Source organism: Haemaphysalis longicornis, unplaced genomic scaffold (genome assembly GCF_048455015.1).
Source record: "Haemaphysalis longicornis isolate Haplotype H1 unplaced genomic scaffold, Haemaphysalis longicornis Haplotype H1 scaffold_256, whole genome shotgun sequence".
Classification (NCBI taxonomy): domain Eukaryota; kingdom Metazoa; phylum Arthropoda; class Arachnida; order Ixodida; family Ixodidae; genus Haemaphysalis; species Haemaphysalis longicornis.
This window is the reverse complement of record NW_027526318.1, coordinates 152,708-174,444: the sequence shown is the minus strand read 5'-3', so window position 1 is coordinate 174,444 and position 21,737 is coordinate 152,708. Positions and strand designations below refer to the sequence as shown.

Sequence of the window (21,737 nt, the reverse complement as noted above, 5' to 3'; positions counted from 1 at the left end):
TCCGTATTTTTGTACAAACGCACGGCGTTGCGCGGTAGGTTTTCACTTTTTTTTTCTAGTGTTTCCGTCTTCATTTTGAGGCATTTTTATTGTCTTTCTTTTGGAGGGACACATGTCGTCTATCTTGTAAGCTTACATTTATAACTTTTTATTCTATTGTTTTCTTTGTATGAATTATTCCCTTCCCCGCTAGGACATTCCTTGTAATCGTATCTTTGGTATGTTATACCCCAACAAATAAAATCTTGATGCAGTACGTAAAATGTAATTAAAATTACAGTATAGTGAGCATCAGACCTAGCGAAACACCGTGCTTAAGACTATGCATAGAACTAACAGCAAGAAGAGCGTAAAAATACTCTGAACATTCCTTTTAGGGCTCTTTTCTACATTTGACGTCGGAACTATTGACGGCCGGGCTTTCGGGAAAGCCCGTGCAGTGCTCTAATACACACTACTGGTTTGAAACATCCGAGATGCGCTGGTTTGAAACATCCGAGATGCATGCCATTTGTTGTTGAGAGATAACCAATGGGGAAACATCTGTCGATTAAGCTAGCGTACCGGCAAATTCGTAAATAAATGTGGGAGAGGCAATGAAAGCAACACAACCAGAATTTGGGTAACCCACACGTTCATGGTTCGATTAACCAGCTTTACTCGAACAACACTACTTTTTCCGGCCTTGGTTTCGGGACCAACTTTTTTCCTACACCCGACACCAACAGTCCCTCAGCACGACCGCCGCCAATGCCTATATTAAACGTTATAACTGAGGCTGATAGCTAGCGCAGTCTCGTTTTAGCCTTTGGTATGGTTCCCACATTCCCCCCTTTTTTATATCGGAACCATACCAAAGGCGATAGCAAGACTGCACTGGTTATCAGCGCAAGATAATGTTTAATATAGGTTTTGGCGGCGGTTGTGGTGAGGGACTTTCGGCGTCGAACCTTGCCCCCCAAAACCCGGAAGTATCGGCAATAGCTTTGGCTATCGGCAGGTTGCGATGCACATATCGAAAGCCGCGCGTTGTTGTTGACAGTTTTGAGCTCTGTACAATAGTGCACAGTCGGCCGCAAAATTTTGCGGGATGTGGAGTGCGTGGCGCAGCGGCGCAAAAACTGCATTGCTGCGCCATCTTCCGCCACACACCGCCGGGTCAAGGCTCACGAAACTTGCTCGGCAGGTGCGCTTTGCGCATGCCTGTCCTTCCTCTGTTATCGGGCATATGTGGTCACTCGCATCACCGTGACGTGCTTTCAATATCCGCGGCAGCCGCTGTGGCACCGCGAGACCATCGCCGTGGGTTTGTCTTACTGGTGCAACATATCGTATCGCGTAGCTTGCACCCCCCTTTCACGGGGTGATTAACGTTGTCAAAATATACGCTATCTACCTAGTGATTTGCTAGACGAACAATCAAGTTTTTGATCTGTTATAAGCTAGGTTCTGGCAAGCACTGCGTGCGTTGGCAGGCTGGGCAGAAAAAAGTCGCGTTGCCTTCATAAAAAAAACGTAGCTTGAGGTGGGAATGTAAATTTTAACGATACTGCAGAAACTTGTACCTGAATGCATATTTGCTCATTCCCGCCGTCGTATTTTCTCTTTGTTCGCATAACGAGCATTACTTTCCGGAGCGTTTCGAGCGAAGCCCTAACGTATCTCGGGAAATCGCTTTTTATGGTACATTTTTATTCGTAACCGCACTTGTTCACCTTAGTCACGCGATTGCCCTCTTCTCTAGGACTGTATAGAAAGCTAGGAAAGATGACAGGCAAAACAAAAAAAAAGTACACAGGATACTTTTCTACTGAAATGTATCGCCGCGTCATTCAGGTCGAAATATTTCGCAGTAGTGGAGGGCTGTGTGCAGATTACAACGACGTAAATGCAGCGATTTTCGCATGCATGCCAGGTCCAAAAAAAAGAAAAAAAAAAAGGTACAAATAAAAATCCAGCAGGCTTCGAGCCATCACATCCTAGCGGTGCGTAGTTCCCGGCGCTCTAGGCCTCGTGACCACACTGGCACAACGCATCTGTACCGATTGCTGCGTACATGAAGCCGAGGCTTAGCTCCTCGTGGTATCTATCCACCGTGGTGAAAAAGTTAGATTATAATATTGCTGGCACCCAAACTGATGATTATTTGAATAACGCTGTGCACTAAGCTTCCCTTGAGCCCCCACGCATAGCTGATATTCAGAGACTGCGTTACTTAAAACATACGATCGCAAATCTTAGATCGTTAGCATGTCGCTTGTCCACTTGTCAAAATAAAGGGACTTGCGTACCCTTTTATTTGACGCTTTACGATAGAAATTTTGATCACTTGTTTCCTAGATTAACTTCAGTATCTATGTGTCTGTCTGGTGGAGTTTCTTTCGTTTTTTTTTCTTTTTCTTATTTGTATTAGTCATGTAAGCATATGACCCTCGTCACATGTTCACCAACCATCTGAAGTAGCAAGCCCAGCATATTGCAGGGCTGACCTCTTCGGTCTCATTAAAGAATTCTCTCTCTCTCTCTCTCTCTCTCTCTCTCTCTCTCTCTCTCTCTCTCATAGACTTAACATGCCTTATATTTTCTACAGGCGTGCCAGCCGTGCACGCATATGCAGTGTAACTAAGGGAAGCGCTGGGAGACAAAATACGTGTAGTATACGTAGTGTGAAGTTATTGTTGCCTCGTTGACCTTACGAAGTTGATTATACTCTACAAACTAACAGAGGCACATTCATCGTGGCTCGAATATTGTTAGGACCGACTGGTCGCCTTTGGGTCGGTCGGTGTGTTTGTATCGTTGTCGGCGTATTTTATGACATGCCTATCTCGAGATTCGGTATACGATTCGATTGTCGTCTCGGGTGGTGTGAAGCCCTTGTGTGACTAGAACGGGGCGTTTATGCGTAGTGCCGTGATGGACAGCTCATGATTTTATTCTCGTTTCGTGTTCGGCGTGTGTCGAGAGAAACAAGAATTTGGCCTTTCTTGTCATGGTTTGCCTGACAGCTGCTTTCCTAAAGCGTCCTGAATTCCGTTTTCTCGATGAGCCGAACGGTTGGTCCCGAAGCCAAGGCAGGAAAAAGTAGTGTTCGAGTAAAGCTAATTAACCGAACCATGAATGTTCGTTTTACCAAAATTCTGGTTGTGTTGCTTTCATTGCCTCTCCCACATTTATTTACTAATTTGCCGTTAAGCTAGCTCAATCGACAGATGTTTCCCATTGGTGACCTCTCAACCACAAATGGCATGCATAAATCTCAGCGCATCTCTGTTTTAAACCAGTAGTGCGTATTAGAGTACTGCACGGGCAAGGGCTTACCCGAAAGCCCGGGCCCGGCTGAGCCGGGCCTGCCTGCCCAAACTCTATTATTGGCGAGCCCAGGCCGGGTCCGGGCTGAATGCCGCGGGGCCGGGCTGGCGCTTGATTTCTTGGGCCCGGCCGTCAATAGTTCCGACGTGAAATGTAGAAAAGCGCCCTAAAAGGAATGTTCCGAGTTTATCTTTACGCACTTCTTGATGTTCTATGCATTGTTTTAGGCACGGTGTTTTGCTAGGTCTGATACTCACTATACTGTAATTTTAATGGCGTTTTGTGTACTGCATCAAGATTTGATATTTTGGGGTATAACATACCAAAGATACAGTAATTTTCAGGTCTTCTCCGTACCCAGGAATGCACCGCGGTGTGTCGTGTCGCCGTGAGGGACGAGGCAGACTCGGATGTCCAAGCTATGTACAGTTTATGTACAGGAATTATTTACAAGGCATATACAACGGGAGCAGAACTAGCCCGCAGTGGGGCTTAGAAGCTTGCCGGTGTCTAGCCGGCGCAGGCGGGACTGTCCCCTTGACCTGCGGGAAGTTCAGAGCAAAAAGATTCCATCCTCTCGCCGGGCCTGACATAAATACCCTCGGTGAGGGAAGGGAAAGTAAAAAAAAAAAAAAAAAACAAGAAACGGCAAGGCCGGGTACAATACTCCCCGACCGAGCAAGGTGCGTTCGAAGAACCTCCACACATAGTCGTCGCCACCCAACTTGTCAAAGAGAGCGGCGCCTTTTTGTCCCCGGCCGGACACGACCCTGCTCGTTTCCGTAGGCGCCGTGCGTCGAGACGGCCTAATTGTTAGCGGCCCTCCGAAGGGTGACGGCCGTCTCCGCGTCTCCGTCGTTGGGGGCACCCGCAGTGCAACGACCTCCATGGTCAAACCTTACAGATACGATTACAGGGAATGCCATAGGGGGGAAGGGAATAATTCAAAGAACCTGGAGCTCTGCACTTATGTCTACGTACACGTACGCTTTAGATGTCGCACCCATCGAAATGCGGCTGCCGAGGCCGGGAATCAAATTAGCGTGCTAGAGAAACCGCTGAGCAACCACTGCATTAAAAATATTTCAATGCACGTACATACCTGTGGATTCAAACGGGGAGCAAAAAAATTCAGCAATTCCAACTAGTGGCCGAGACAACCACGTGAAGTTACCAAGAATCTGGTCATCAAAGGTGATGGTGCGTCTCGCTTAAGAATACGAGCTATTTTTACGGCCATGTGGAGTGAACTCCAGATGGTGTAATACCCATGCTAAAGCGAGCGTTCCGAAGGCCTTTAAACAGAATATCATGATTTGACTGAAATGCCACCTTTGAGCTGACACGTCTTTCAAGAACATTTGGTTGAAATGCCGTTTGAGACAAGAGCACGATAATCGACCTTTAAGAATCTCAAAGGCCTTTGGAACGCGAAAGCTTGTACTCTCGGGCAGTTTCTTATGCCGTATTTGCAAAAATAATTTACGAGTAAAACTTCGTTTTGAAAGAGCTCGCTCTTGATCATGTTCATTTTGTTTTTTGTTTACTATCACTTGGTCTACTATTACAAAGTAGCTTGGTACTCCCAACACTGGTGGTGCGAAAAAAAGAAAAAAACTGCCTGCGTTGTGCAAGTTTTGTGCGCCGCGGGATGACGTGCCTTAGAATATCTGTAAAAGTGTGTATGCACACGTGCTTGTGGCGTCGCCAATGATCGTCATTCAGCGTAGCCAATGGGAAATTGGTTAGGCCAATTGGCCATTTGTTCCTTTGTACGACCCACACATGCAATGGCTGCGATCTGTCTGGTTGGGAGGCTGCAAATGAAAAGCTATAATTACACTGCAAACAATGGTACAATACATGAAGCCGACGTTTCACACCGAGCTTTCTTTCTCAGGGGTGACTGGGGTCAGGTTGCTGCGGCATCTGATGGCCTTTGAACGCGTTAGGTATCTCACAAAGCCCCTCTTCGGAGCGCAGACCGTGCGTGTACACAAAACTCCAGTTCCAAGGAAGCGATTAAGGTATTGTGAAGTTCGCTGAATGTGCCACCACTCAAGTAGAAGCCCCTTCCTCCATTTTCGTTCTCGACTACGGCCGTCCCGACGAAGTCGATTCTGTGGCCGGATGCCTGGCAGTGCTATAGGTATACATGCATTACGACTTGACGCAATTTCTTTTGTGCGCAACAAAAGCCACCGCAGAAGCCCCCGCGGACGCAATAACCAGTGTTCTTGGTCCCAGTGTCGCCCATCGCAAGGAACAAGCTTGCTCCCTGCACTCTTCCGCGCGCCGCCGTCATACCTAAGGGCCTCAGTCATACCGATGTCGCCCCTCCACTCTTCCGCGCGCCGCCGTCATACCTAAGGGCCTCAGTCATACCGATGTCGCCCCTCCAGGAATCGCCCCGGTGGCCCCATCGGCGATTAACTGGATGCAGATGTCTCCTTCCCTTCTCCCATTATAATAGGAAGAAAATATTAATCGGCTGGTGTGGCGAGAGCTGCAACAGTCGTCTATGAGCTTTCGGCGCCTACTTTGCACAGTGGAAAGGCACAAATGGCACCCCCAACATAGGAGGCTGGTGATGATGATGATGATTAAAGGCCTCCACTTTGAATCGGGGTAACCGCGTGCGCCATCTAGCCTATCTTACTAATTTAAATTTAGTCAATACTGAACTCGGATTTCTTTTTAATTCTGTCCTGCCGCTACCCCTGGTTGGGATGACATTTTATCGACTTCCCTGCTTTTTTTCCACCAGTACTCTCGCCGCTGCTAAGTAATACCTACTGCTGACCAGTTAATGCTTCCATCAACTGCGCAGCCCAGTGCTTCGGGAAGTAGGACTTCCCCTCAATTCTATCCGGCTGAATTTTTTGGCATTTTATTACTATGTGGTCGATTGTTTCTTTATCCCTGCCACATCCCATGTCTCATCCTGTGACGAATATTTGCTCATGTAAGTTCGAGTTCTCAAGCAGCCAGCCCGTGCCTCAAAGAGCAACGCACTACCTTTATTGTCATAAAAGTTCTCTTTCCGGATCTCTTGTTTGCTTGCTTTGTAGATTCACAGGGATCCCTTCTTTTCCATCCTCTCTTTCCACATGTGCGTCTCTGTTTACTTCACGTGCTTTTTAACTGCCACCCATTGTTTATTTGCTGCGGTCAAGTGACATTGAGTCGCCAGCTTTCGCGTCCTCTTCCGCCATTGCGTGTCCACACTTTTAAGGTACACGTACCTGTGCACTCTGGCTGCCCAGTTCTTCTCATCTAAATGTCTAATAAGCCGCTCCTCAAAACGTATTTTACTTTGCGCTTCCCTCGCCTCAAATGAAGCCCAACCCATATCGCCTTGTACCGCCTCATGGAGTGTTTTCTACTCGCGAAAACGCGTCGCCAACGCCCCAGGGCGCGCTGACGCTGCCGCGGAACCACCCGCACGCTGCGCGCGGCGCGGCGCGGCGCGGCCGGCGACAGCAACATGGCGGCGGCTTCGGCCGCGAAGTGGTGTCGGCAGCTCGAGCGACCACTTTTAAGCGCTCTCTAAAATGCCGCTCAAGGCACGCACGGAGTTGCTTGTGCGGTAAATGAGCTTATAATGTGGGCGAAAACGGTACTATAAAACATCTTCCGCGCCGCTAGTGAAAGCGCCCATTCAATATCTGCCGGGGTGGTAAGCCTAAACATCCCCCGCGGAGCCAGCCGGCTGTCTCGAGCGCTTAGAAACCACCGCTTATAAACCGTGAAGGGAAGCGTGCGCCTCCCCATTGGCGCAAGTCGCCAGGCTCTTCCCACTGCTGCGCGCGACGCGCGTCAATTTCTAGCCAAGGCAGATGCTGCCGCGGGTGCGGGATCGTTGACGCGGGCGTCGAAAAAACGCACGCGCAACGCCGACGCGCGCGAATCGCGTGAAAAAACGCTCCATGCGGTTCGGCCTCTACTGTGAGCTCCCAGTGCTAATCTGCCGACTGCCTTTTGGTTAACCTCCAGTCCCGACAACCTCCAGTCCCGACAAGTTAAGCATAATACGGCATTAGAGAACGTGAGCGCCCGCACCATTACCCCTTTCCAGATGCCTCGCACTACCTCGTACTTATTGTATCCCCAAAGTGCTGTATGTTGCATTACTGCTGCATTTCGTCTCCCTTTCAGTTTGAGGTGTTCATGGGCATTCAGGTAGCCTTTTCCTTCATTAAGCCAGATCCCCAAGTATTTGTACTTATTTACTAATGGTAAGACTTCCTGTTGAATCCTTATTGGTGCTGTATGAGCTTCCTCGTTAAGCACCATGACTCCAGATTTGTGTGGGTTAAAATGTAGGCCTAGGTAGGTTGCCTCATCGCCACAAATATGGGCCAGTTTTTGGTCTTCTGCATTATCTCCAGCAACCCCCCCCCCCCTCCCCGTCAATCCCCTTACCAACGCCACTGTAAGTGGCTGATTATTTTTGAGTAGAACCTACACCGAATGCAACGACGACGGGGTGATTCGAGAAAATCGCGAAAGGTGAATGCACACGTGCTTTAATTAAAGCCAGCTTGGTTTCTTTCCTTTTCATTTTTTTCGTCACGGTTGAGCGGCTGGGAGGACGGGTCAATTGAAAATCAAAGCGCTTCAGTAACCTTGAGAATAAAGAAATGGGGCTGTTCATTTGTATATTAAAATTTTAATATGTTGCACGAAAGTAATATTTGAAAGGTACACAAATTAAAATATTAAAGCTAAATTAAAAGAAATCCTGGGGTTCAGGTCACAGAACGGTCTGCATCAAGACATCCTGCACCGAAAAGTCCGTGCACTGAAATGTCCGGATCCCCGCAGGCTTTTTCGTAAAATGTGTAATTGGCAGAGTTAACACATTCAATCGTTTTATTTCCCGTAAATAGAAATAATTGCTGCACAATTTTAAAAAGGAGGCAAACGTTTATTGAGAAAGAAAAAAGAACCATAAGAAGTTATAAATGTAAGCTTACAAGATAGATTACATGTATCCCTCCAAAACAAAGACGGAAACACTAGAAAAAATGAATCAGCGGAGGTTTCACAATTTGTTATAGAATAGCGTAAATAACAGGTTATCGTAAAAATATAAAAAGCATGCACACAAAAAACTCGCACACGCGTGCGCGCGCACGCACGATATTGCCTTAAAATTCAATATTGTTGTTTGGCGTTGTTTCTGGATTTTACTTTCACTTTCTCGGTGCAATAGTCATGTACACCACCCCTGCCTTCATTATGGGCTGTATTTTTGATCATGCGAAAATGCGAGTGCGAAAAATGGCGCCAATTCTTCACTCATCCCACGGGGAATCAACTGGCGCAGTTTAGCGCTCCCCCGAGCTACGCTAATTCGTCCGCACTAATTATTTATCCGGAAAGAATGGATTCTAGCAGCGCAGGACGGGGGCGGTGAGGTCAGTGGGAGAGATGCGGTGAACCAAAGTAGGCTGTTGATGAGATATGCGAGACGAACACTCTTGCTTTAAGCCTTTTTCCTTTCACGTGCCGCTTCAATAACAATAAACGCGGTTTGCTCACGCCGATTCAAAGTTTGCCGCGTTCCAGTGCTCGCGCGCAATCTATCGGAACCTTTCGTTACTGTCGGACTTGGATGCTGCAACGAGGCCTAGGCTGCCGCGCGGGCCCTTTTTTGTATCTTTTGGGCCACAAATATTGTTTTCAGCGCGTATTTCTGATTTTCTATCGCTAAAATACACATTTATTTTAAATTAGAGAACGCTGGAAGTATTGATGCCATGTATTGATGTTTCGCCCCAAATATGGCTAATGTGCTTTTTTCTCAACGATGTTTTAATGTTTCGGGAAAGTTCTCTCGCTTTTTTTTTGTGCGTAAACATGGCCATTTTCAGTTCTTTATTATTTTTTGCTTTCATTTGATGTCTCTGCCATGGCTTCATGCAATAAACTCCACATACCTGGCTTTCTTGTGAACAGTTGCCCTGCTACTGGTTTGTTGCTTTTGATCACCTTAGTTTCGTTGGGAACTTCTGTTCCTCCATGCCTGTTATTTTCAAACTTGCATGTTTTAATTTTTACAAAGTAGCAAGTACTGGCAACCCTTATTATGCCCAGCTTTCATTTCCCTTTGCTTGAATTGCGGCAACGTTTGCATCAACATGGCAAGATCCTAACGTCTCGAGGCCGAGAAACCGCCAAGTTGTATCCCCAACAATTCTCAATGATCACAAGAGCTGAGTGGGTCGTCAAAGGATAGCTTGAAATTGATCAAGGATGTCTTCATTGCCCCTTTAAAGTAAAGCCAATTGTGTAATTTCTGCCCTAGTTACCTCTGCAGTTCTTGCATGTGCTAAGGTGTAAAAAAATAAACGAAATTGCGTCAACACAGTTCAAATATGTTTTGAAGAGCTTCTGGAAACAAGTTTTCTTATACTTTCAGATCCCGATGACCCGTCTCTACCGGCGGAAGAGGCTGCACAAGTATGCCGCTTGTGTTTCGCGCTACCACAAAGGCATCCCGTCGGTCAAGAAACTGATCAAGGAGCTAGTCATCCTCGCGTCACCGGTCAACCACTTCCGCCTTGAGCTGGAATTAGGTTGCAGCCCCGTAAGTGTTCTTGCTGCCTGCGCGCAGCTTGTTACTGCTGGATGCATGGTGGAATGTTTTTGTAGGTAACTAGGGAGTGTAATATTAGGGGAGTATAAGCTCTCGATATCAAATGAAAGGACCTGTATTAAAACACCTTAAATATAAGCGGTTTTCCTAGAAAACAGTTTAGATTGGTTTTTTAGGACAACCGTAATCTAAGCGATTGCGTTTAGGTTTCGTCTAAATGTAATCAAATCTTACCATAGCTTAAACATAATGTAACGTAATCTAAATACGGCCCTACAACGTTTTTCTCAGATCTACAAATTTTTAGATCTACAAATCATTGGTATGATGCCAAAAGGAATTATAACAGTGGGACGCGTGCAACCTACTTTTAACTGCATGCGAGATGAAAAGAGGTGTTTAAAAACTTGTATGGTTTTTGAATCACTTGCTGAAACAGACAGCTGTTTGCATATGCATGTTAGTGTTGCACACTACATGGCGCAGTCTTTCAGAGTTCAGAGCGTTTAGTGCCAAATTAAACTTATTTCCACCGATTCATTTAGAAATACCTGGTGTTCACCTTACTACATGAAATGCTGAATCGGAATTTCATACAAGCTAGAGGACATGCACTCCACAAAGATCTGTTGTCTGTCCCTTTGGTGGTAGCACAGTTGGTGGTTTATTGCATGTTTATTGTAGTAACACTATTTTGTGCCAAGGTTTATTGGACACTTGTGTGAACAGAAACGGGTCCACCTAGTGGCTCTAGGGTCCACCGATCAGCATCCGAAGCAACGTGCTTCGAAGAACCACGAGCCTTGAGATTAGTGCTGTTTGCTACTTCAATCTCTAGCCACCAATGCAGGAACAATGGCACCAAGAGCATCATCTCAATCCTAAGTATGGCTTGCACAGAGTAAACTGGCAGGGACTCCTGAGTGAGGTTTGTCAAATAATTGCTGAAACTGTTTTGCATTACACAGCCTGTTTAAAGGAGCCATGAAGATGAAATGCAAGTTTGTTTTATTCCAAAGATTTCGTGTTTTTATAGTGTTCCCAGCACTTGTTCGGATGCAAACGATGTTTTATTCACTCGGCAATTAATCAATTTATGTGAAAATTTTGATTTTCCCGCTAAATCGTGTTTTCGTGGTCTGCAATGACATCACTGGAACACACCTCTGCAGCCAACTGGAAAGCCTTCTTTACCGTTAGGGAACCTAGATGGCGCCACCATACCGTGGCAAGCTGTTTTCTGCCTCAGGTTTGTTTTTGACCGTGTTTTAACCTGGCTTGTTTTTGTTCTGGGAGAAAATATTCGTTTTGTGAAACAGTGCTCGCTCAACACACATGGTCACGTAAGACACCGTTGCTTGCATCAATGGGCCAGTGTCGTCTAAAACAACCTCAAAGCCCCGCAGCCCTGTGCAGCTAAACCATAGTTCGTGCAGCACTAACAGCAGCACGCATCGGTACTTCCATGTTTACATGTGCTTTTGTAGCTTCCACTGTCGGTCCAACCGTTACTGCTTTAAAAAAACGTGGCCTAAATTTAAATGCAAATAGCTCATTCGGCAAGCTTATAAGCTCTGCCTAATTTGCGTTTGCTTTTGCCGGCCTCTGCTAATGGCAGAGCTGGCTGGTATGACATCATAGGTTCTGTTGCAGGAAATGGGTCGCATAACCTGTCCCTTTTTTCCTTATTATACTGCTTATCTGAGCGAAGTTTACATTAAAAGTGGTGTCAGGGATTCTAACGAGGCAATCTTTTGAATGAACCAAACTTGTGTTTTGTGTTCATGGCTCCTTTAAGGATGGCTTCACTTCTGCACACATGCGTTGCTGGCAAGACAGCACAAGCTGTTATCGAACTGTGGAAGCCTTAGCACCTTTTAAAGCATTTTTATGAGGCGAAGTGACGCATCAAGTAGTCCATATAGAAGTGCTACATTTAAAAAGTCCCTCTTATCGGGTCTCTGGCTTCTGGTCTGAGACATACTACCACTGGGGTTCACTGTCCTTGGTTGGGGCACAGAATTTTGTCAAGGCTTAAGGTGGTTCAGTGGAGTCTCGTTACAGCTGCATGCTAAGCATGCCCTGTTTAGTTTTGTCATGGCCATACAGTAAGACACAGTGGGTAGTGTCATTACAGTGCAAAACAGAACTGCCTTGGATATAATTGAATTTGTAGCCCTCCACTATAGCACAATGCAGCTACGCCACATGATTCTTCATTTTTCGCACATTTAATTGAACGTGAAAGTATATGAATAATGCCCCGACATCCCTTTGAATCTCGCAATATGCAGTCACATATGTAGTCCTACTTTACCTCTAATCTCCCCACTCCCCCCATACCGAATTTAAGAAGCATGTTATTTTCTAAAGGAGGGTACCGTCAACTTACTATCGAGTAGCAACACTTACCGTCGAATATTCAGAATGTATTTTGGGGTACAGTCTATTATCCGAGCAATCTCCTCCCGCAAGAATTATGCGCGATGAGAAATCGTGTGTAATTGTTCCCTCTGAACTTGACCTTGGACAGCCCGACCAAAGCTGCGTGCTCTTTCCCGGGTAGGGCGGGCGGCTCGCGGCGTTTTCTTCGGCGGCCTTCGATATATTACGGGCCGGGGAGTTTTCTCCTTTTATCCGCAACGTGGAGGGGTCTATTTCTAGTCTGGTGCCACATAAAAGCAGGCATTGTCGCCTGCTCGCAAGTGCGCGCTCAGGCTGGTAGGGCGCTTTTTAAGCAATAAACGTTTGTTGTCGAGTGGCCTTGTTGAACTCCGCGCGCACTCAAAACCCACAGGAAATGCCAAAACTGTCTACAGGTTCAGGCATAGAAGAGCTTGGTACACAGCGCCGACAACGGCAGATCGTCACAGGAAATGCAAGGAATAAACCACGAAGTTGATCAGCGACAGCCAAAGGACAGCCACGGCCTAATTGATGTCGTTTAGGCCATGCCAGGAGTGCATAATGAGGAAAATTGAAGACAGTGCGATTGGTTTTTCATCTTTCACAGATTTCAGCACTCACCGCTTCACGTGCTCGTGTAATATTTGGCTTTGGTATTCCTGGCAGTGTAAATGTCGCGCAGGTTTACTTGCACTGCTCAGTGTTGCAGGGTCCCTTTAATTCTCTGCTGGATACAAATGTGATCTCTGTTGTGCCGGCCGTTTTTCCAGTAAAGGCAAACAATGGGAATGTCCGCATCGAGATTTCGGCATATGTTAAAGCATTCAGGAAGACAAAAATATGTTAGGCTCATTGAAGACTCCTAGTAATATGTCGATTTTGTCGCAAACTTCAAATAAGCTAGATGCTAAAGATTACAGGTCAAACAGGCAACTCCCAGGCTGCTTTTTGGCCGCTTGTTTGTTGTCTTTTGTGCAATTGGCTGCTTCCAATCAAAGCCACCACTAAGAAACCTGACTGGGCGATAGCAGTGGGGCCTCAAACTTTGTTCATTTGTTTCACAAGAATTTTAATGTGCAGTTGACATGCTATTTTTAGCGTTCCCTCTAATTTGTCACTGCTGATCCCCTCTTATCATGCAATGTGAAAGTTTTTTCAGTATTGCATTTTGTCAGTGAAAAGTATTGTCTAGAATGGAGCTCAGTTACCAAAGTTTAGGTCTTCCAAATTAAACAAGGTTGCATTTTGTTTTCATGGCTCCTTTAAGGATTCCCATATAGTTATTTTTTATAGCCCTCCACTTCAGCACCTTCCAAAACCCAAAACTTGAAAACTTCATACACTTTGATATTTGGCACACCCATTGAGTGCTTTTATAGTGTGTATAGAACGCAAAGCCTACAGTTCGACCTGTCAATCTCCTAGTAATTTTAAGCCGTTGATCACTTTATGAAATCCACCGCAACTTTTTATTTCATGGCGGCGTGCTGTGTATTGGCCTCTCTCCAAGTGTCTGAGTGCAATTGGGAGCAAGTATTCATCTTTTTTTTTTCCAAAGCAGTATATCTTCCAGTGATTGAGTGCAAGCAGTAGCGGTATTAATGCTGCGTTTTGTTCTTAGTACTGCATTTTCCACAGCTAGAATACTGACTTTTTTCTGGCAATAGGTGGGGAAATGGGGGCTTTACTTCAGTGTTCCCCAACAGCTTTACAATATTTCCAATATTTACAACCTCCCATTTGCAATGCAATTAGGAAATAATTAACGATGAAGCAACTAATCCAGAGAGAGCAAATTAAATGGCCTAGACCTCTGGAATTATTACCTTGGCATGCCGACTGTATTTAGATGCTTTATTGTAACACTTTCAGCTTTCATAAAGTAACCTGTTAGTAATGTCTCCAAGATCCGCTATATCGTGTTCCCTCAGGTGCAGTTCTTCTGTCATGCAGTTCTTGTGCTTGTTGTGACCTGCTGTAACAGCCGTTCAGGGAGGCAACTGTCTGCCGTAGTGTTGAAAATAGCACAATTACTAACAGCAAAGCTGTTTAGGCCAACACAAATCTGCCCATCGTAGAGAGAAAACCACCAAAGCCTCATGAAAAATGTGGTTAATAAGGTCCCGGGAATCGAACCCAGGGCCTTTACACCATGAAACCAGCGACCTAACCACTGGGCCGGTGGGGTACAGGTTAGCAGCAGTGGAAAACAATTTGTGCAGCCAGTTCGAAGAAAAAAAAATGGTTGTAATGTCATGGTCGTAATTGAACTTGGGTCCCTTAGTAAAACTGGTGCCTATCCGATTGAACTATCATTGCATTCTGGGCACACAGCATTTGCTTTGTGTTTGAAGCGGGGGCGTTGGCTTTGGACTTGGCCGCATGTTGTAGCGAGCGCTTACGCAGTCCACTTTCGGAGAGACTTGAAAGCCTGCGGACTAAACGATTCAGGCCTGCCAGTCAGAACTTTCAGTGGCAAGTTCATAAATCAATGTGAGGTGATGACATATGAAGCAAAAATTTGGCGCCTTACTAAAATACTTGGTAGCAAACTTTGGTCGGCTCAACGGGCAATGGGTACGAGATTTCGGCGCACGTTAAAGATCCCCAGGTGGTCAAAATTTAATCCGGAGCCCTTCACTACGGCGTGCCTCATCGCCTGCGTTTCGTCGGCATATTAAACCCTACAATCAATCAATCAATCAATCAAGTGTTCTCATGCACAATGCATTTTATTTCTGAGAGCACATTGGGAAGCAAAATATAAAAGCAAACAGACAAAATCAGCGACATTGTGAGTGTACATTTTGAAGCCTCTCTGAGAAAAAGCAGACAAAAAAGCGGCACTTGCTACGGTGGCTCAGTGGCTAAGGCGCTGTACAGCTGAGCCGAAGGACTTGGGTTCGATTTTGGCCATGGTGGCTTTGCTTTTCCGATAGGGGCAAAGAGCAGGAACGCCTGTATTGAGATTTTGGTGCATGCTAGAGATCCCCTAGGATCCCTAGAGAACGCAAATGTGGCAGGGGGCGGCAGAGGTTTAGATAGGCAAAGGAGAACAAGAGGTTTGCAGGGATAAATTGGTCGCAGTTAGGACAGGACAGGGATAATTGGAGATTAATGGGAGAGGCCTTTTGCCCTGCAGTGGGTGTAGATAGGTTGATAAGAGATCCCCATGTGGTCAAAATTAGTTTAAAGCCCTCCACTATGGAGTGCCTCATAGCGCACATTTATGCCAAATAACCCCCCAATCAATCAATCATTTTCTCTCCCGCCTTGCAGTGCCAAGAGCCGACGGACACAGAGATCTGCCCCGTGGTGTCCGAGCAGTTGCCGGCCATCAATGAGTTCCTGCACTACCTGGCCTCCGAGGCCAGAGAGGTGACCCCTGGCCAGCTCGCCATCCAGGCCTTCAGCTTCGACTGGCGGTTTGAGCAGAACAACTGGCACACCAAGCTCGCCGCTACTGTGCTTCACTCCCTGCTGGCCAAGCACAGATGCATCAAGGTGAATACTGTTCCATTGCAGCAGGACTAATGACCATGGTCAAAGGGACAGTCAACCAATCGTTGGGAAGTGCATGCCCTCTAGCTCGCATGAAAGCCAGTGTTTTTAAAGACGATAGTCTTTGTTGGGCTACTTAAACGCAGAAATGTTGGTCTGTCTGTTTGTCTGTCTGTCTGTCTGTCTGTCTTCTGTCTGTCTGACTCGATTCAGCCACCCCACCAAAGTGAAACAAACTGCGCAATAGTCTTGTAAACCGACATAACGCCCAAGTCCGGTGTCAATGTTCATACTTGCACACATTGTTGAACAAGAACAAGATATCACGCAAAAATAAGGTAGAAAATCAATACATAAGTAATATTTGCAGCAAATTAAATACATCAACTGGAGAAAAGTCTCCTGCTGTTGCCCGCGCTACCTGGTGGCATTAAAAAAAATCAAATGGCAACAGCAATGAAAGGTTCCTCTAGAGAGGTTCCACGTTCTGCTTGGAACGCTCGTCGAGTAGAGCAATGTGGTTCTATAAACGTTTGTAGTGGGATGCCTCTATTCACGTGCGTCTCGGCCGTACGGCAGTGCTAGCATTGAGGCACCTGGCTTGGAACAGTGGAACGTGGTAAATTTAAATGACTTGACCAAACCTCTAGCGTGTTATCTTGGGAGGAATGAGAACAGCATGAGAGGTGAGCGGGGGAAAGGGAAGGGAGGGATTTACTTGCCAGAGGCGCCAGTCGACTATTGTCTTTTGTCTACATTTGCAACAACAAAAACATGTGGCCATTTTTTCTGGTGGAGTAACCAGAAAGGTAGATAGAAGTTGGGTAACCAGAATAGGTAGAAATTTTACTTTGGCACTAAGCTTTTTGAATTTTGAAATGTGGTGCCTGGTAGTGCCTAAACATGACACTACTGTATGCATACAAACAGCTGTGCCAATTTAGTTGTAAATTTATTGTGGTTACCGCACTATATCAAATGTTCCCTTTTACACGAGCCAGAGGATGTGCACCCTATAAGTGGTGGCTGTCTTACAGCAGAATACTGAGTCAGGTAATTCGGGGGGATGTTTGTAAAGCATATATGATTATTGTACTGCGTATATGCAAAACTTTGCGTGAGCCAGTCAATGTTTTTTCTTGAATATTCCAAAAACTGAAAATCCACCCACTCTAGTGTCACACATTCATTCCTGGATCTTTACCACACAGTGCTAGCATCCACGAAATGAGAAAAGTAACACCGTCGGGATATGAACGTTGCTTGCTGAAGCAGATCTTAAGGCCTTCTCTGCGTCGAAGAATAGGCTCTTGCACAGGAAGCACGTTTGTGCATTAGTATTTTGTGCCACCAGACCTGTGTATTGTATGTTTAAATGTCTTCTTTATATTTCATAATTTCAAGGGATTTGGGAATCACGAAAATAAACTTTTCATGCTGCTGCCTGGGTAGTGTGCAACTGTTTAAGTGGTATAGCTTTGTTAGAGGTAAAAATGATAAACAAAAAGTACGTTCGGGGCTTCCAACGTGGAATATGGAAAAAAAAGTCTATGGCTTAGCCAATCTAAACTTGGATATGCAAAGCGAAAGCATAGCTTGTCCTGGTTACCTACGGCGGTGGCTCAGTGTCTTAGGCGTGCTGCTGAGCACGAGTACACGGGTTTGATTCCCGGCCGCGGCGGCTGCTTTTCTGATGGAGGCGAAAAGCAAAACGTTATTTCAGTGCACATGCTCACATGCACCACATGCACAATTAAGATTTGAGACTGAGTGCACGAGGCTAATACCCGAAACCCAAATCGACATCACACAATGGACAGAGATAAACTAAAGAATAACAGGGAACCATACAGAGCTAAAGAATAATTTAGAAACTAGCGCAAATGCGACAGAACAAACGTGAAAAGTCAGTCGGGGAAGGAAGGAATAGGACACAGTACGTGGTGGTTACCGGCACCGGTCGAAGTGTCGTTAAAATGTCCAGGTGAAATGTCGTGGCCGTAGTGGTAGATTGTGCTCAGTGCTCCCATCGCGTTGTAGCAGACTCTGATCTCTCGGGGCATCGCTGTCTCCACCCCTGACCCGCACCTCACTTGCAGTTGCCTGCAGGTGAGGTGCGGGCGGGTACTCTTTCATCTTGTTCTGATGGTTGTCACTAGGGGCATTTTTTTAACCTGAACTGGTGCACATTAGTGCAGTGTAGTGCAGACCAGTACAGAGTGCTACTGGGGATATCAATTAGTAAAAAAAATGTACATATGCTGCACTGCTTGCGCCAGTGCAGACGGTTCAGGTAAAAAAAAATGCCTACTGTCAACAGTACAGGAACGTTCTCGTTTCCAAAGGAGGAATTTTTGCTTTCGGAGAGGGAGTACTTTCATTGGAAGCTTTTCTACAACGGCATGAAAATCTGGTTGCGATGCAGATATGCTTCCGTGATGGCGGTTAGGTTGTTTTGGTAGAAAATTGATGCTACTCAAGTATTTCATAGCTTGCACACAAGGTTTTAAAATGACACTGGTGTGTTCTAAACATTGTCAAATTACACCAAGATTTATGTCTACAATTGTGTGCATGGGTGCTCCAGATATTACTCTGAATGTGGATGAGGTAGTCTGCATGGGTGCTCCAGATATTACTCTGAATGTGGATGAGCAATGTGGCTCTGCTCAACGAGTTACAGCCCGAGGAGTGCGTGAAAAAAAAAAGATTTTTCTTTGTGGAACTTGTGGTTGAGCATACTTCCTAGTTCATAACCCGATTCTAGCGGGAAAGCATGGGGCTGTCCATTTCAGTCCTGTAGAGGCTTGTGTATAGGTGACCCGTAAAAAGCACAAGGTTCCTAAGTACAGCCGGTAAAACGCTTGTCTATAACAGCGATTTCCACTTCAACCAGCTACATCCGAAAACTGCTGAAACATACTCGTTCCAAACATGTCGGAGGCGAAAGCGAAGGGCTAAGACTTCAGAATTCCGCAGTAGTTTTATTCAAATCCCACTCCGGTGGGGCAGGATAGGGCTGAGAGTACGAACGCTGTGTTAAAGACAAGCCTTTTACCGGCTGTACGTCGACTGCTCCTGCCACTTCCAGTTTGAAATCTCGTGGTTTTCGGTACACCGGCGATCTGCCGCGGTGGCTCAGTGGCTAAGGACGCGAATTTGATTCCCAGCCATGGCGGCCCATTTTCTGACGGAGGCGAAAAGCAAAGACACCCGTGTGTACGAGATTTGGCGTACGTTAAAGATCCCCAGGTGGTCCTAAATTAATTTGGAGTCCACTATTATGGCACGCTCCATTAGAGAGTTTTAGTTTGGCGTTTTTACGCTCCGCTCAGCAGCTAAGCGGAGCGGGAGTGCGACTGCGCATGCGCTCTCCGCTTAGTGGCTAGGCGGGCTAGCGGAGCGAGAAGCACGGTCCGCTAAAACGCAGCCTGAGCGGACCGTCGCGGCCCTCTCCGCTAGCGCGGCGGGGCGATGCGGGCGCCCTCTCGCGGGCGTGAGACAACTTTGCTTATTCTAAGCGTGGCCTCCGCGATCGGCTGCCGGCGGCGCGCCGTTGCTCCGGCCGTTCCAATCGCCCGGAGAGAGCGTAATTCCGAAGAGGCCGTTTCGCCGTTTTCCGCCGCACCGCGGCGCGCTTAGCCTAAGGTCGCTTTCCGTGGCGCGGGCGGGCGCACAGGAGGAAAACTCGGCCTTCGCAGCCTGTGTGAGACGTATAATCGAAAATTACAACCGCTCATCAATGCAGTAGATAGAAGTAGTTACAGGTGCCATTGATTACTAGCCGTTTAATTTTTGACGTGGACTGGGGCCGCTGTGAAGCGTAAGTGAATTCATTGCACATCAGTAATTTTTATTTTTGTTGTCGCGCATATTTAAAAAGACAAGGTTTTATTTCTGGAAAACTTGTATTTGTTATTTTAGTACGTGAAAGAGCGCGTGATACAAAGGAAGAGCGCAGTGCATTCATTTTTTTTTGTGAGTACCAACGATAACACTTTTTTTGTTTGCATTCATTCAAGAGAAAAATTGTTAAGTGAAGTGTAATCTGTCACGGCGCATAGGTGTCTTACAAAGCGTTGTTCCGATCCAGTGTTAGGTAAGACAAACTTCCTGCAATGCTTTCGTTGAAGTTGCCTGGCTGGAACTGGGTCAATTTTTTATTTATTATGAGGTTTAACGCGTCGACGCTACATAAGCGATGAGGCGCGCCGTAGTAGAGGGCTCCGGATTAATTGTGACCACCTGGTTATGGGCGTCGGCAGGATTTTACCTTGAGGGGGCAAATCTGCAAGTTTGCGCTGAACATTCAACTGAGTTAGTGGGCCGCTGCAGTTCACCAACTGCATCTTGTGCACTTGTTTTCGCACCTGTAGCCAACTGATCTGCCGTGGGGCTAAATATTGACACATGGTTTACAGAAGACTGTGGTAGATGGCCGCCATCATGGCCCGCACCTTGAAAACTTGCCTCTGTGTTTCCTTCAGGGACTGATGGCAACGAGCAATCAGAATTTGACGAATGGTCTGTGGTGGTTGCACTGTCACAGGCTGAACCAGTCATTTTGGCATGGCAACTTGATAAACTTGATGCCTTTTCTTTGTCTGAAGGGAAGCCCTGTACCTTTCGCTCCAATTTACGCCTTTTTGGTGGCTTTTGTGGGAGCATGTAGGTTGGGTATCCCGAAAATACGCTCGGAACAGCATCCCGTTTGAGGCGGCGAAGCTTTGTGGACCCCAAAGTGTAGTCTGAATCCGCAAAATGAAGGCTGCAGACGACACTGCTCGATGATTTGTCATTTGCGACAAAATCTTTTCTTGATATCGCCTTCAGCCACGCTTGTCGACGGTCAGCGTTCGCAGGAAATTCATGAAAACTTATTCCAAGCTTTATTTTCCTGTCCGACTTGCAGAAAGGCACGCTGCAATACATTCTTCTGAAAAAATACAGAAGCAGGGCGGATAGCGGTGTGTAATGCACGCCAGAAAAACTTGTAATTTTCACTCGCAGCAAATAATGAGGCAGCGATATTGCGGTAGCTACGTAAGACCACTAAGCACACCTGGAACATCTACGCCATAGTAAACCAAGACTCAAGAAAAAATTGTCGCTTCGTACACGCGGTCGCTTCGTTCATGCGGAATACAAGCCTAGAGCTCTCGACTATTGCAATCACCTGCCTATAAAAAAACTCGAGCGCTTATCAGTACTACGCTGCTCTCTCTCTCTCTCTCTGTCTCTCTCACATACACGCGCATGCACGCGCACACACACATTCGCACGCGCGCGCGCACGTGCGAACCTACACGCACACACTCATTAACACGCGCCGCCAACCCATCCACATACGCACGCACGCACACGCGCGCACCTTCACACACACACATGAACACGCGCCGCGAACCCACCCACATACGCACGCGCACCCACGCACGTGCGAACCTACGCACACGCGCCGCGAACCCACCCACATACGCACGCGCACACGCGCGCACGTGCGAACCTACACACACATTGACACGCGCCGCGAACACACCCAGAAACGCAGGCACACACACACGCATGCATACGCGCGCACGTGCGAACCTACACACGCACACACATTGACACGCGCCGCGAACACACCGAGAAACGCAGGCACACACACACGCGCGCGCGCGCACGTGCGAACCTACACACACACACACACATAAACACGCGCCGCGAACCCGCCCACATACGCATGCACACACCCGCACGCCACACACGCGCACGAACCCCCACGTACACACACACGTAACATGCACGCGTGCGCCCGCGACCGCACATGCAAGCACACGCGCCGTGAAACAACACGTGCGCACTGTGGCCAAGTACTTTCGAAACAGCCTGCAAGGCATAAAAAGGTAAAGTGCCGTGAAAGCTCGCGAAAAGG

General features: G+C 46.8%; 1 protein-coding gene across 1 annotated transcript in view; it reads left to right on the top strand.

Annotated features, from left to right (window-relative positions):
• Positions 1-21,737, top strand: part of LOC144172735 (uncharacterized) — a 32,321-nt gene that overhangs the window by 3,656 nt on the left and 6,928 nt on the right. Inside the window, exons 2-3 of the mRNA XM_077701348.1 lie at positions 9,740-9,907; positions 15,602-15,826. Coding sequence (XP_077557474.1) covers positions 9,746-9,907; positions 15,602-15,826 — 387 coding nt within the window. The 5' untranslated portion in view covers positions 9,740-9,745. The remainder of the gene's footprint in view (positions 1-9,739; positions 9,908-15,601; positions 15,827-21,737) is intronic.